Source organism: Oryza glaberrima, chromosome 2 (genome assembly GCF_000147395.1).
Source record: "Oryza glaberrima chromosome 2, OglaRS2, whole genome shotgun sequence".
Lineage (NCBI taxonomy): Eukaryota > Viridiplantae > Streptophyta > Magnoliopsida > Poales > Poaceae > Oryza > Oryza glaberrima.
This window is the reverse complement of record NC_068327.1, coordinates 34,129,926-34,145,332: the sequence shown is the minus strand read 5'-3', so window position 1 is coordinate 34,145,332 and position 15,407 is coordinate 34,129,926. Positions and strand designations below refer to the sequence as shown.

General features: G+C 42.2%; 1 protein-coding gene and 1 pseudogene across 2 annotated transcripts; both read right to left on the bottom strand.

Moving 5' to 3' along the window:
* Positions 1-4,506: 4,506 nt before the first annotated feature.
* On the bottom strand, positions 4,507-6,903 carry LOC127764286 (uncharacterized). 2 transcript variants are annotated; one of them, XR_008015846.1, is made up of 6 exons: positions 6,763-6,903; positions 6,468-6,629; positions 6,159-6,374; positions 5,645-6,050; positions 5,488-5,556; positions 4,507-5,114 (listed from the first exon to the last, which is right to left on the bottom strand). XR_008015846.1 is itself a non-coding variant. In XM_052289142.1 (4 exons), the coding sequence occupies exons 1-4, from the start codon at positions 6,901-6,903 to the stop codon at positions 6,012-6,014; spliced, it is 558 nt and encodes a 185-aa protein (XP_052145102.1). In that variant the 3' UTR covers positions 5,610-6,011. The 2 variants fall into 2 exon arrangements, 1 of the variants encoding a protein (XP_052145102.1); XM_052289142.1 differs by lacking the exons at positions 4,507-5,114; positions 5,488-5,556 and having other exon boundaries at positions 5,610-6,050.
* Positions 6,904-8,345: 1,442 nt separating this feature from the next.
* LOC127761733 (uncharacterized) lies at positions 8,346-9,975 on the bottom strand (annotated as a pseudogene).
* Positions 9,976-15,407: the final 5,432 nt, after the last annotated feature.

The following is a 15,407-nucleotide window of genomic DNA, read 5'->3' as shown; positions in this document are numbered from 1 at the left end:
ATGGCGACCCGACTTGCTGTGCCTATCTTGCCTCCCAACTCCCAGCTTCACCCAATCCGAATTGGAGCATCCAACTCGCATCCTGGTGGCAGGGCAGGTCCAAAGCATTATCTCTAGTTACTATAAATAGATGACGAAAATGAACATCGCTATCGTTTTGAAGGCCTAAAAACCATCACGTTCATCATAGGGAGAGAAGAAATATGTTTAGATTATACGGTGGTGGTTAAGGTAGATTGAGTTATATACCAAACAAAATTGTAGTTACGGAAACATATGAGCAGTAAGAGTTGTATATTGAATTTTAATTGTATATTTTTAAATATTGCTCAATGTAAAACTACGCAGGAACATCTAGTAGTTTTGCAAGAGAATCATATCTTCTACCATTATTGCCTCTATGACGTGGTCACTGACATATGGAGGTCTTTGTCTATAAGCCAACATGTCAGCGACCACGTCCCTCCATCTATTCCTTTTGTAAGGGTAGAGCACCTAGAAAAGAATACCCCAATCATTTTTGTTGACATCTATAATTGGATTTGTTGCGGGAAACTATTTTGATTTATCGAGGGGATGCCCCCTCCCCCCTCGTTTTAAAAACCATCCGAACAGTTATATAAAATTCTTGAAGAATTTGACAACACTCACCCAACATATATACCACTCTAAAAAAATTAGGTCCAAACTCAACTCACACATGAAGATGTGAAAAAGATAAATTTAGCGTATGAATAGTAGCGGTATTGTTCACATTAGAATTTATCTTTTTTTTTCTCAATGTATAGGTCAAAATTTAACTTAGTTTTTGGTGAACTGATAAATGCCACTGTACACCACATTATCATCTTTCATTATGCACCGCATGATGCACATAAGTGGTTGCATAAGTAATAGCTAATTTTACTGTGGCAATCGCCTTACATTACATTATTGTTGGCCCAACAAGAGTTGTTTCTTTCCTTGCTTTGTTGTGAACTGAAAGCACAATTAGTCACTCTTTCCGGCCCATCCCATCGGATGATTATTTATTTATTAGAGTACACGCGGTCCGTAGAGATTATTTGACGCCACATCTAAAAAAAATTTTTATATTATGGGACGAAGGTAGAAGCATTTATCGATTGCAGGCTTGTCTATTTGATTTGGATCATATGAATCTCTCTGAATGCATGATTCCTATGAATCAGTTTTTGACTTTGTTCGTTGTGACGTGTGCAATCCACACGAGCTATTCGTGAGCTCGTCCGGCAGCGGCAACGGCTGACGGGGCACGCAGGCGACGACTGATCGACGAGGAGGCATGTGCATCTCCATGGTGCCGAGACGGAGTATTATTAGTGGCGTTCTATAGCAGATGACGCAGCCATACCACTTCCAACACAAAGGTTCAATAATAAGATCGGACATAACTATGCCGAAAGAAAAAGGAAATTCATTGCATAATGGACGACTGTAGATCGATACAGCAGCACATGTAAGATCAGAGATAGTTTGTCCAAGAGAAATTCATCAAAAGAAAACAGCTGATATATTTGGTCCCAGCATGCGTTTATGGAAAAAGTTTCAAGTAGTCTTCTTCTAAGTTTCAAGTAGTCTTCATCATGTAGGTCACCCTGGCAACAATCCAAAACCAAACATGTGAGACAACTATAGCATGAGATTGATATCTCCATTGAGTAAAATCAAGAGCATAAACCGTACCACATAGTAGGTGTGTTCTTCAACGACATCTTCATCACTCTCAGAGGCCATTTCACTTTCACTGCTCTCCTCCTTTTTAAATGATCCATACTCAACATACTTCTCACACAAATAATCTAAGGCAAATTGCCGAATCTTCATGGAGGTACTAATGGATTCAACATTATTACGCTTCAAGTTCTCAATCAACCACTCAGCCTCCTTTCTGATACCCTGCAGATGGTGCAAATAAATTGATCAAAGTCATGTGACACAAATTTCAGACAAGTATACCAGAACTTGGTTAGGTGAAAGCAGGCATGCACATACCAGAAGGCGTACTCCTCATCGTTAAGTATACAGCGCCCATGCCTCAGCCATTCAGAAATCAACTCAGCCTCCTTAGCAATACACTTGAAACCATTTTTTTTGGGGGCAAATAACCGATACAAGAAACTAGTGAGCCTCTCTTTCAATCATTAAAACAGAATGAATATGGCAATCAATCAGTCAAACTAAACAGCCAGGAGATTGAGATGTACCTCAGCAGCATCGATGCCAAATGGACGTTTTCTTTCATCTTTTACGTTAATCGCGGTACGCATCCATTTCACAATGCATTCACCCACTAAGCAATCACGAATATAAGTACAAGCTCTTGCATTTTTCCACAAGAGCACCTTGCTCCTCTCCTTCTCCAAACACTTTCAAAGAAAGAAATCATCATTACTTATGCATATCATTCCCAATAAGTATATATTTGAAAGATAAATGGTGTAATTTAAGTGAATCCTGCTGTGCATACAAAGGAAGGAGCTACGGAGCAATTACAAAAACCGCCTCCCATGGAGGCTGCAGTTAGTGTCACAGCACGCAGCCCAATGAATGAAGCAACAGGGCTGGGAGCATATAGGTTCAAACGCTTAAAAAAAGTGAAAATACCCAAAGAATTTTTTCATAGTGAAGCCCCATTTGGATTTGAGGTTTTTGTATAGCGACTATTCCGTATTGGAAGATTTGACTGTACCCAGAATAGAGCTTTTCTCGTGACAGTCTAATTCTAATTATTTGGATCCTATTTATTCACGAAAAGGAACAAAATGGACCACACCGTTACATCACGTGTCCATAAAAGTACGTTAACAACAGTTAAAATCATGTTTGTTAACACTTAAACAGTTGGTATGAATTTAGTATTAGAGTCATATCAGTAAATTTGTATTGGACAAATGCAATGACTTAGACCTTTTTTTAGCATAGCATAGTTTCTGTAAAAGAAAAACAAATTTCGGATGACCCAACACAGCAAGCAACTTTGTAGTGATTTCGTAGAGGTAAGCAAGCAGAGAAATAGAGTGGGAGTTACCATGGAGGCAGCATCAACAAGAGATGCAAGAGGAGCAAGACTTGTATGAAAGTAGTAAAACCAGTGAATGTAGGCATTGTACTGCTGCAAAGCACACGGACTAGAGTTTTTCAAGTCACAAGGAAGTAGTCTGTTCGTTCCTAGTGATTTGAATTCATCTGATTTCGCCATTAGGAAGCCACATGGGAAAAAAAACAAAAACAAGTTAATGTAATGAACGACAGTAGAGGGAATTAATTAAATTAAACAAAACAAAAAAGAATTGGGAGTTACCAGGGCAATTTAAAAGATGGAGCGGTGGGGAAGAAGAAGCTGTGTCAAAATTGATAATTTAACACTCTTTTCAATGGGTTTCGATTATTTGACATCCTGGCCAACTTTCATTCACTCAGATGGTCCCATATGTTATCCTCATAAATGTCAATTAAAGTAATTGGACAAGGAAAAAAATGTCAAATTATCAAATTTTTCGGGAGGGTTGGGCGACTTGTACTCCTGGACCGCCTTGGAATCGGATCTCGCACTTGTCCGACACTGAGGAGGATGTTAGGGTTTGAGAAGTGTTGACATGGGAACGAGCACGCTCAAGTTTAGTGATATTCCCCATGGACGCTGATTGAGCGTCCCTTCCCTCTGATTCGCAGTCGCACATGATGAAGAATGAAGCGGATGGAGAGTGAAGAGGGAGAGGGAGGGGGAAAGAGACGACGGCGCGATCGTTTTGGGAGGTGAAAGAAGGAAGGCGAGATGGGGTGCCGCCCACCACATCACAGCCCAACAACTAGGAATAAGTTCACTTGATTCACGCCAACTATGACTTGTGCAGAGCAGTAGGGGCCATGGGCGAGCATGTACGTACGTCATCGCCATGCGGATCGAGCAGCGCGGCGACTTGTGCTCCCTAATGGCCTGCACGGCAGTAGCGGCTTATATTATTCATTGCATAATGGACTGTAGATCGATACAGCACAGCACAGGTAAGATTAGAGATAAGTTTGTCCGGGAGAAAGTCATCAAAATAAAACAACTGCGTGCGAGCAGAAGAGAGGTTGTTAATTTCTAAGTCGGAGTATCGGGACTAGCACTCATTGAACTTCTTGCACACACACTGCCACTGGGAATAGGTTTAGCCAGAAGCATCGGACCAATGATCAGATCACCCATGACGAAAGGAGACTGCACTAGGGGCATTGCCCGCACGGCTGGAGCGGGCAGGCTGCGCCCGCGTCCGCACGCCCGCATTTGCCCGGCGGCTTGCAGGCGGGTCCCGCAAATGTGTGTGCTGTTTATGCGTGTAAAATCATGTGTAATCACTCTCGTACGGGCTTCAATTCGTATGAGAAATTACTGCCTTAGTATCCAGCATTAGTTGTCACTGTCAATGCAAGAAAAATTACTGCCTTCTCTTCAACTGTGGCATCAATTACATCTGCTAATTAAACCAAAATGAAAGGAAAAAAACTGCGATATATGGTATGCAAGCATGAAGACTCAGAGTTCTTCAGTATAAGCAAAAATGCAGGCTTGCAGGGGTGAATCTTCAGATGAAACAGAAAATCAGTAAATATTAGAAACCATCTTGAGCCCTGAAATCTTCTGAAAGACAGTGACTGCAGCGAAAAGCAGAGTCTACAATTTGGCATAAAAATCCACCGATCCTTAATCAAATTGTCCTAAAAAAATCCCTTTCCAAAATATTCATAGCTTAACAACAGCATAAAGGGGAAAAAAAAGGACTCAAAAGACATGCATATCCTGACAGCAACAAAGCCGCCTGATCCTTGCATCTATTCCTGTCACTCATGCAGAATTCACCAGGCAAAATCAAATATGAATTTCAGGCTCAACGGCAGAAAAGAAGTCCAGAAATCCCAGGCTCAACTAAATTTCCAATACATCATACAAATTTTGGATGTAATCTGACATGTGTGGGAAACACTGATATGAGCTGGGAAACTAAGCAAGCTCCACTGACCACTGCTCCAGAACTAGCAAAATTTCTCAGAACCCAGATTGCATAGAACTCACATGGTAATTTGCCTGAGATGTCAAATGATTTAATGTCCTGCCCAGTGACAAAAAAAGGGGTTAAAAGTTGGAACATAATCTACATTGCCAGTGCCAGAACATCTTGGATTGAATTTAAAAGCAATCTAACAGAATAGAAGTGAATCTGACCCCCAGAAAAAGAGAGGTCCAAACTACCTAGAAATGAAGATAAAATTATGTAGTACTATTTAAGGAACAGAAACAATTTTCAGTTACAGTTTTATGACCATGGTGAGGGGGTAATGCAGCATGTGTACACAACTCTTTTTCCAGATCTAGCAACTCATTTAAGAAGCAAATGTAGAATAAATTGTAAATTATTATTAGATCATCATAGTACCCATATTCAATTAGACATACAGAAATATAAAATCAAGTAATTTGAATACCTAATAGTTGCATATTAACATCATCGCCCTCAGCCGTATCAGTTAGAATTGAATATGGATCACCAAAACCTAAAACATCAGAATACAAAAGTTCAACATAAATAAGTTCATGGCCCATAATATAAGTAGCAATGCACAACTAAAGTAGGCTTCATACCATCGGCTCGCATCCAATCTTGAAGGCAAACCAATGCCTCCACAGTTCCACTAGCCAACCTACTCCTATAGTCGCTAATGATTCTTGATCCAGTAGAAAATGCAGACTCTGATGCAACTGAGGATGCAGGGACAGCAAGCAAATCAAGTGCCATGCGTGATAATATTGGATATTTGCAAGAGTTCACACTCCACCACTGGAGTATGTCAAAATCATCATCAGGGAAATCATTTCTTGAGGAATATCTTCGAGATATCTAGTTAACTCAGTCTTTACTTTACTCTTGCTTTGATCATGAAGATATTGCCTCGTGTGCGGGTGAAGGGGGCGAGACCTTGTGCCTGATATATTTGGTCTCAACATGCGTTCATATACCAAGTTTCAAGTAGTCTTCGTCATAGCAAACCTGGCAACAATCCAAAACCATACATGTGAGTCAGCTATATATGTAGCATGAGATTGATATCTCCATTGAGTAAAATCAAGAGCATATTTTTCACAACATACACCGTACCATATAGTCGTTATCATTGCTTTCAGTGACATCGGCATCACTTTCAGAAGCCATTTCACTTTCACTGCTCTCCTTATTCTTATATGATGCATACTCACCAATCTTTTCCCACACAAAATCCAAGGCAAATTGTCGAATCTTCATGGAGGTACTAATGGATTCAACAGGAAAACGCTTCAAGTTCTCAATCAACCACTCAGCCTCCTTTCTGATACCCTGATGGTGCAAATAAATTGATCAAATTCAAGTGACACAAACGTTAGACAAGCATACCAGAATGTGGTTAGGTGAAGGCAGGCATGCACATACCAGAAGGGCAGCAGCAATATCAACAGTCCACTCCCCACGGAAAACAAAAGGTTTACAAGCAACAGCCCGGATTTCATGGCACAAGGTGTACTCATCATCGGTAAGCATACGGCGCCCATGCCTCAGCCATTCGGAAATCAACTCAGCCTCCTTAGCAATGCACTTGAAACCATCCATCATTTTTTTTTGTGCAAATAACCAATACAAGAAACTAGTGAGCCTCTCTTTCAATCATTAAAACAGAATCAATATGGTAATCAATGCCAAACTAAACAGCCAGGAGATTTAGATGTACCTTAGCAGCAGCGATGCCAAATGGATGTTCTATTTCACCTTTTTCTTTAATCACGGTACGCATCCATTCAACAATGCACTCACCCACTATGGAACCTTGAATATAACTAAAGGCTTTTACAGTTCTCCACAAGAGCGTCATGCTGTTCTCCTTCTCCAAACACTTTCAAAGAAAGAAACCATATAATTACTTATGCATGTCATTCCCAATAAATACTTCAAAGAATAAATGGTGTAATTTAAGTGAATCCTGCTGTGAATATAAAGGAAGGAGCTACGGAGCAATTACAAAAACCGCCTCCCACGGAGGCTGCAGTTAGTGTCACAGCAGTCAGCCAAATGAATGAAGCAACAGGGCTGGGCATAGGTTCAAACGCTTAAAAAAGTGAAAATACCCAAATAATTGTTTCATAGTGAAGCCCCATTTGGATTGGAGGTTTTTGTACGGTGAGTATTCCGTATTGGAAGATTTGACTGTACCTAGAATAGGGCTTTTCTCATGACAGTCTAATTATAATTATTTGGTTCCTATTTATTCACGAAGAGGCACAAAATGGATAACACGGTTACATCATGTGCCCATAAAAGTACGTTAACAACAGTTAAAATCATGTTTGTTAACACTTGACAGTTGGTATGAATTTTGTATTAGAATCATCATTAAATTTGTATTGGACAAATCCAATGAATTACTTTTTTAGCATAGTTTCTTTATTAAAAGAAATACAAATTTCGAATAGAGTTTCGTGACCCAACACAGCAATTTCGTAGTGATTTCATAGAGAATAGAGCGGGGGTTACCATGGAGGCAGCATCACAAAGGGATGCAAGAGGAGCATGACCTCTATGAAAGTAGTAAAACCAGTGAAGGTAGGCATCGTACTGCTGCAAAGCACACGGACTAGAGTTTTTTAAGTCACAAGGAAGTAGTCTGTCCGTTCCCAGTGATTTGAATTCATCTGATTTCGAAGCCACGAGACGACATTTGAAGGGGAAAAAGAAAACAGTCAACGTGATGAACGGTAGAGGGAATTTTTTTAAAAAAAAAAACAAAAGGGCTGGGAGTTAAACAAAGGAAAAGGATGCTGAAATAAGGAATCATTAGTTACCAGGGCAATTTAAAAGATCCAGCGGTGGCGGCGGTGGGGAAGAAGAAGCTCTGTCAAAATTGGAGGCTTGGGCGACTGTTCTGGACCGCCTGATGCGCCTTGGAATTGGATCTCGCACTTATCTGACATTGACGCAGATTCGACCTTGCGAGAAGTGCGGCGCGGGGTGACATGGGAACGAGCACGCTCAAGTTTAGTGATATTCCCCATGGACGCCGAGCGTCCCCTCCCTCCGATTCGCAGTCGCGCATGATGAGGATGGGAATGGGAGAGAATGAAGCGGATGAAGTGGAGAGGGAGCGGAGGTAGGAGACGACTCCGCGATCGCTTCACCACCATGGCATGGCATTCACGAGTGCGTTTCGTTTTGGTTTTGGGAGGGGACGGATCAATGGCGAGAGGAACTCCTTCCTGGGTGGCCCAATAGGCGGTGCCGCCCACCACGTCACAGCCCAACAAGACTTGTTTCTTTCCGGCCCATTTAACATTTATTCCATACTTCATTATAGTACATACCAATACCATACAGTACAATCCAATTCCAGAGAGAGATTAATTCCATTAATTAATTTAATTGATTATTTGACGAGGCCGAGGTTGATGATGCCCCATGCGGTGCGCGGCCATTGCCGGCGATGAGCTCCGTCGCGGAGAACTCTTCCCCACGACACCCACCCCTCCCACGACATCCGCTTGTCCCAGCTGCTCCCCCACTCCACCACCAGCCTCACCCCCTCCTCCGCCGCCGCCTCCGCCTCCTCGTCGTGCCCGGAGTTGAGCAGCGCCTGTGCCAGCACCAGTCACGGCTCCCCCACGAACGGGTTCTTCTCGATGCTCCGCCGCAGCAGCCTCTCCGTCTTCCCCTCCTCCCACTCCCCGCACACCGCCTCCCAGTACAGATCCCGGCCTTCCTTCTGCTCCGCCGCCTCCAGCACCTTGCTGCACCGCTCGAACACCGGCGGGATCACCAGCTCCAGCTCCGCGTCCTCCCTCTTCACGACGCTCCTCTCTCCAGCTGTCAGCTCGCGGATCTCCTCGTCCGTGGCGATGAGGCGGTACACCGCCGCCAGCCTGGACATGGCGCTCATCCACAGCCCGGGCTTGCCGCTGCCCGGCCACAGCGCGCGCCAGTTGTCGCCGCGGTACTCCAGCCGCCCGTCCTCGTTGTCGAACAGCTTGTCCTGGTAGTCCGTGTACTGGTCGCTGAAGTCCGCGATGGTCATCACGATGAAGACGCCCAACACCCTCCGCGACAGCGCCACCGCCTCCCCCGTCCGGATGTGCCTCGCCACCACGCCCTCCGGGGGCACCACCGACGCCAGCTTCGCGCGCCACGCCTCGCCGGGGTCGCCGCCGCCGCCGCCGCTCTTCCTGGCGGCGTCCAGGGACGCCTGCGACGCGGCCAGGTGCGCCGTCAGCTCTGCGTCGGTGTAGCGGAGGTGGAGGTCGTCGTGCATCAGCTGGTGGCGCGGCACGACGCAGAAGAGGTGGACGAGGCGCTCGGCGGCGGCGCCGATGATGCCCCGGACGTGGTCCCGGGCGACGTCGGGCTGGAAGATGGCGAGGTTGACGTAGGAGTTGGAGTAGGCGGAGTGGTAGAGGCCGCAGCGCGCCACGGCGTCGGGGGCGCCCCAGAGGCGGAGGATGCGGTAGACGTCGATGAGGTGGGCGAGGAAGATGCCGTGCTTGTGGTAGCACTCGCCGGCGCCGGCGTCGCAGAGCACGGACACCAGGGAGGGCAGCTCGGGGTCCACCTGAGAGAGGTCGCCGCGGAGGAACGGCCGGGCGGCGGCCACCACCGCATCCACCTTCTTCTTCTCCATGCTCTCTGCTCTATTGTTCTTTCTCAACCGTGCCACTCTGCTTCTTCTTCTTGTTCTGAACTTCTGCGTCCGCGCATATTAAACTGGAGTACTGGCTTAACCCTTCAATTTATAACCTAGCTCGCTCTGTTGCTCGGTTCATTATCTACTCATCTATTAAGCATTAGGGCTAACTTAATTCTCTCTGAAAACTTCTAAAATAGACTCAAAATATACAAATGTTATTGTTGTATATCACTGCAAATATGCAAGGGAATTTTACATGCAGATGTACCCGTCCGTCCCAAAAAAAAAGTCTAATCCTAGCTACGAATCTGGACATATGCGTGTCCAGGTTCATAGCTAGAGTTTGGCTTTTTTTGGGACAGATTAGTAAGAAGGAAAACATATTTTGCTATGATTAATTTTTGTCCCTCAAGGTGATTTCCACTTATTTTATGCATGTTGCCTAAAATGTTCATATATTTTTTTAAAAAAATATACTCCCTCCGTTTTTAAATAGTTGACGTCGTTGACTTTTTTAAATATGCTTGGCCGTTTGTCTTATTCAATTATTAATTATTTTTCCTATCATTTGATTCATTGTTAAATATACTTATATGTATACATATAGTTTTACATATTTCACAAAAATTACTTTTAGTAAGTTGAACGGTCAAATATGTGCTAAAAAGTCGACAGTGTCAAATATTTAAAAAGGTGGGAGTAATATACATCAATATATGATATATCATTACACAAACATAGGTTAAATTTTGACCTATACAATTTTAAAAAATAAAAACAATAAATTTGACTATGATATAATTACATGTTATGTTCAGAGTCATTTTTTAGATATAGAAGAACTGAGGGTCCGTTTCATTTCTAGAGGGACGAATAGACTTCCCTATTAGAGGTGCAACCTCAACATTTTGTACTCCTACGCATTAAGGTTTTAAGAAATTTTATACCAATGAGCTGAAAGTATGCGAGTTCCAGGCGAGTTTGATCCAAGCCACGAGCCAAGAGCTTTTTTTCTTCTCTAGCTTAATGGAGCCAATCTCACACCCAGGGTTTCTCAAACCGCCGGGACCAGGGTTACCACACCCCGGCGGTAAGCACGGTTACCACGTGGTAACCGTGGTGAACCATATGAAACCGTGTAAAATTTATTAAAATTTTAAAATATTTTTTAAATTTATTTGAATTTAAGGAGGTTACAATGGTTTTCCTTTTACCGTATTCCGTGATAAGCACAGTAACCGCGCGGTTACCGCAGTTTTGCAAACACGGCTTACACCTACTGCTAGCTGGCGTGTTGGAGTTGGAATCTTGTTTCACGGATCAAAGATTCAATAATATCCATCGAATAAAACACATCATAGAGGGGTTACCGCTTATGTACACTAGAGACAAGAGATGCCTAGCTAAGCTTGGAGAAGGAGGCGACAAAGAAAATATATGCGACAACGATGTATCGATCATGCAAAATCAAAGATGGGCAGTTGTACAGTCATGCATGGTTGTTGGGTGTGACGCTATAGCTGCTAGCTGTGCACCCATATATCTAGATCGTTTTGTGCTTTTCTCTTGTAAGATCAGTTGATCGATCGGCTAAAGGCTAACCTCGTTGTCAAGCTTCAGATTCTGTCCATATGCATGATGCCAATACAACTGATGCATAATATTTGCCTAACCAACTAACTAGTTCTTGATCTGCACGAACTTGTTTTAATTTGAACTAGCTTATCGGGTTTGATCCCTCCCCGTGGCATCCCAACAAGCACTTTCAAGTTTTCTGGGGTCTTTGGAACCATCGACATGATGTAGTGCTTAGGGGGATGCGACCGTTGGTTCAGAGATTAGTTTCTAAATGATAGAACCGCTTCCTGTTAGTTTCCAAATTTTTTTCCTAAAAACATCACATTAAATCTTTGAATACATGCATGGAGCATTAAATATAGATAAAAAAAAACTAATTGCATAGTTATGGGAGAAATCACGAGACGAAGCTTTTGAGCCTAATTAATCCATGATTAGCAATAAGTGCTACAGTAACCAACATGTGTTAATGACAGTTTATTAGGCTCAAAAGATTCATCTCGCGGTTTCCTGGCGAGTTATGAAATTAGTTTTTTTATTCGTGTCCGAAAACACATTCTGATATCCGGTAAAACGTTCGATGTGACACCTAAAAATTTTCATTATTAGTTCGTTTCATTACGCGAACTAATAAGGGCCTCAGTCAATAGAGTAGTTCAGAGATATAAAGTACTACTGCCAAAGATGCACCGCTTCAGCTTGCCTGGTGAGCATATTGGGTTATATGCATGATGATATCAGCCAGAATGGTGTTAATAGCTAAATTTAACACTAGAATCAAATTATAGTAAGTTTGAACTAAATTTTGAAAATATCGAATCTTTCCCGCGAAGGACGGTTTGACTGTTGTTGTGTGGACGGTCAGACTGGACAATGAACTGCAGTTAGCTAGCAGGTGTGGTGTCTGGCGTAGGGTTGAAAGTAATTCAGATAGTTTCCGTCCAACTAGACTTTTTTCGAATTCGGATAGTTTCGGTCGGATATATTCGGAAATTTTTGAATTCGGAAATGAGTTCGGATATTATTTTTTTGGGAATAAAAACGAATATGATATTGGTGATATCCGTCGGAATCGGATAACGGTCGGACACTATCCGGTATTCTTATGCAAAAACATATTTTTCTTTTCTCTATTTAGGTGGAACAAAACAAACCATATAAAAAAGATACAAGAAATATCAAACATACAAACAAATGGAAAAATTCGATTCTAAAAAGTAACCACACAAATTTTCAAAAACTTTCAATTCAATTCTGAAAATTTTAAAAAATTTTAATTCAAAAATTGGAAAGTTTTAGTTCGAATTCAAAACATCTTATTATTATTTGAAACGGAGGCAGTAACTATTATTATCGTTCCCCGCTCGCAAAAAATAATTGTTAGTTGATCATCAAGGACAGGCAATTAGAGTAGAGGGTTTAGAGAGCATTGCAATGTCAAATGTTGCAAAAGCAGCAAACACTCTGCATGTGCGCTGCGCTGGAATTACTATAGTATAGTATAGAACATAATAGTAAATAGAGTAAATTGTACCCACGGTACAACAAATTGACGGGTGGGTGCGATACAGTACAGGAACTTGAGAATTGAACATTCGAGTGCAACAACTTGACAAGTGGGTGCGTTCTAGTACAAGAACTTAACAATTTAGTATTTTGATGCATCAACTTAGCTAAGCATATGCTATGTGAGTTTTTTTTTCGCGATGTCGATATGCCATTACATAGCAATCCTACGGATATTACCTTATAATATTGAATTTAATCTTTAAGAATTATACTGTACATTCAATTACCTTCAAGAATTTTTGTTTTCTTCACCTTCCCAAATCTCAACCGAAATATAATAATTTCCACATCCAGTTTAATTGAATTTCAGTTATTAGTTATTAGGATAAAAATATAAATATGCTTATATACAAACCCATGCTAGTATATTATCAAAATAAGTACTTAAAAATCGAATATGTGTAAAAATGTGCTCCAAATAATTAAGTTGTTGAATAACTTCTTAACTTATTGTATCATAATCATACATATCTTGCAAGTTGTTACATTTATGCGATCATTTATGAAGTTCTTGTACTAAATTGCACTTATCTGCCAAGTTATTGCACTAGAACGCTCATTTCTCAAGTTCTTACACAAAATTGCATCCACTTTCCAAGTTGATGCACCGTGGGCATAGTGCAAAAAGCCGGACCGGCCATCGAACCGGTCAAGCCTCTGGTTCACCGGTCTGACCGCTGGGTCGTCTGGATCGACTGCAGAACCGGAGAGTTCATATTACATGTGTATTCTCCTTTAAACATCATCTGTAGGTGGTCTAATTGGCTTAGTCGTCGATCTTGTAACGTGGCAACAAGGGTCCGAGTCTGATCTTCCCACCCTTTTTTTCATTTATGACTTGGGCCTAGTGGGCCTTTGTAGCCTGGTCCACGTGCTCGCCAGAACCGCTGGTTCAGAAGCGTCCGGGTTCGCCGGTTTTCACCAAAAACCGCCCGGTTCATCCGGTTGTGACCGGTTCGATTGCATATCCGGTTCTTGCAGCAAACCGAACCGACGGAGCTGGTTCCGGTTTTTCCCGGTTCAACCACCGAGCCGGCCCGGTTTTTTGTACTAGGACTGTGGGTGCAATTTACTCTAGTAAATAATACGGAGTACTGTTTAGGTGGGCCATAATGGGCCCTGCGTCTCCTTACTGGGCTGTGGCGTGGTAGGCCTGGGGCAAATTCTCCCAAAACGAAACGCAGTCGCGATCGGTAGCCATGGCGGTGAAGCGATCGCGCCGTCATGGCGGTCCTCTCCTTCATCCGCTCCCTCTCCCCCTCTTCCTCTCCACTCCATCCCCTTCATTCTCTTCGGGGATGGCTTGCGCGGCGCGCGCGGGAAAAGAACCTGGCCAGCACTTTATCCCTTTAGTCTTAATTACGTATATTAGTTAATATACTTAATACTAATGATAGTAATTAAGAAAATTTTTGAAAATTTTTTTGGGAGATATTTTTACTAACAGATTGAAATTTTTTGAAGTTAGATTTGAAAACTTTTGATTTAAGTTTTAAATTTTAAAATCAAATTTTAAAAACTTTCAACTAAGATTTGAAAACTTTCAACTCCGATTTGAAAACTTTCAACTCGAGAATCAAGATTCAAAAACTTTCAAGTCCAGATTTGAAAAAAATTGAAAACTTTCAATTTGAGATTTGAAAACTTTCAACTCGAGATTCGAAAACTTTCAAATCCAGATTTGAAAACTTTCAACTTGAGATTTGAAAACTTTCAACTTAGATTTGAAAAACTTTCAACTCGGGAATCGAGATTCAAAAACTTTCAAGTCCAGATTTGAAAAAAATTGAAAACTTTCAATTTTGAGATTTGAAAACTTTCAAATCGAGATTCGAAAACTTTCAAATACAGATTTGAAAATTTTAAATCGAGATTCGAAAACTTTCAAATCCAGATTTGAAAATTTTCAACTCAAAATTTAAAAACTTTCAAACTCAAAACATGCTAAAAAATTAAAAAAAAATCAGAAAAAAAAAGTGAGGAAAAAAAAGGGAAAAAAAAGCGTGCAGAAGGGCGCGCGCGCCGGCACTGGGCCTTCTGGGCCTAAAACGCGCGCCGCGCGCGCCAACTAGCTTTTCCGATTCTCTTTCATCCTCATCATGTGCGACTGCGAATCGGAGGAAGGAGACGCTCGGCGTCCATGGGGAATATCACTAAACTTGACCATGCTCGTTCATTCCCCTGTCGCTTCTCGCAAGGTCACATCTGCGCGCGTCAATGTCGGACAAGTGCGATATCCGATTCCAAGGCGCCTCAGGCGGTCCAGGACAAGTTGCCCAAGCCAGAGCTTCTTCTTCCCCACCGCCGCCACCGCTAGATCTTTTAGTTTACCCTGGTAACTCCCAGGCCTTTTGGTTTGTTTAATTTAATTACGTTAACTGTTTTTTTCCCATGTGGCTTCCTAATGGTGAAATCAGATGAATTCAAATCGCTGGGAACAGACAGACTACTTTCTTGTGACTTGAAAAACACTAGTCTATGTGCCTTGCAGCAGTACAATGCCTACCTTCACTGGTTTTACTACTTTCATAGAGGTCCTGCTCCTCTTGCATCCCTTGCTG

What these genes read in the sequence shown, in the direction of transcription:
- LOC127764286 (XM_052289142.1), bottom strand. Translation starts at nt 6,903, where the DNA reads ATGACGCTCTTGTGGAGAACTGTAAAAGCCTTTAGTTATATTCAAGGT. An exon ending in TTGGCATCGCTGCTGCTAAG is followed by an intron (nt 6,630 to 6,762) that starts GTACATCTAAAT and finishes GATGGTTTCAAG; the next exon opens with TGCATTGCTAAGGAGGCTGA. An exon ending in GCAATGATAACGACTATATG is followed by an intron (nt 6,051 to 6,158) that starts GTACGGTGTATG and finishes GATTGTTGCCAG; the next exon opens with GTTTGCTATGACGAAGACTA.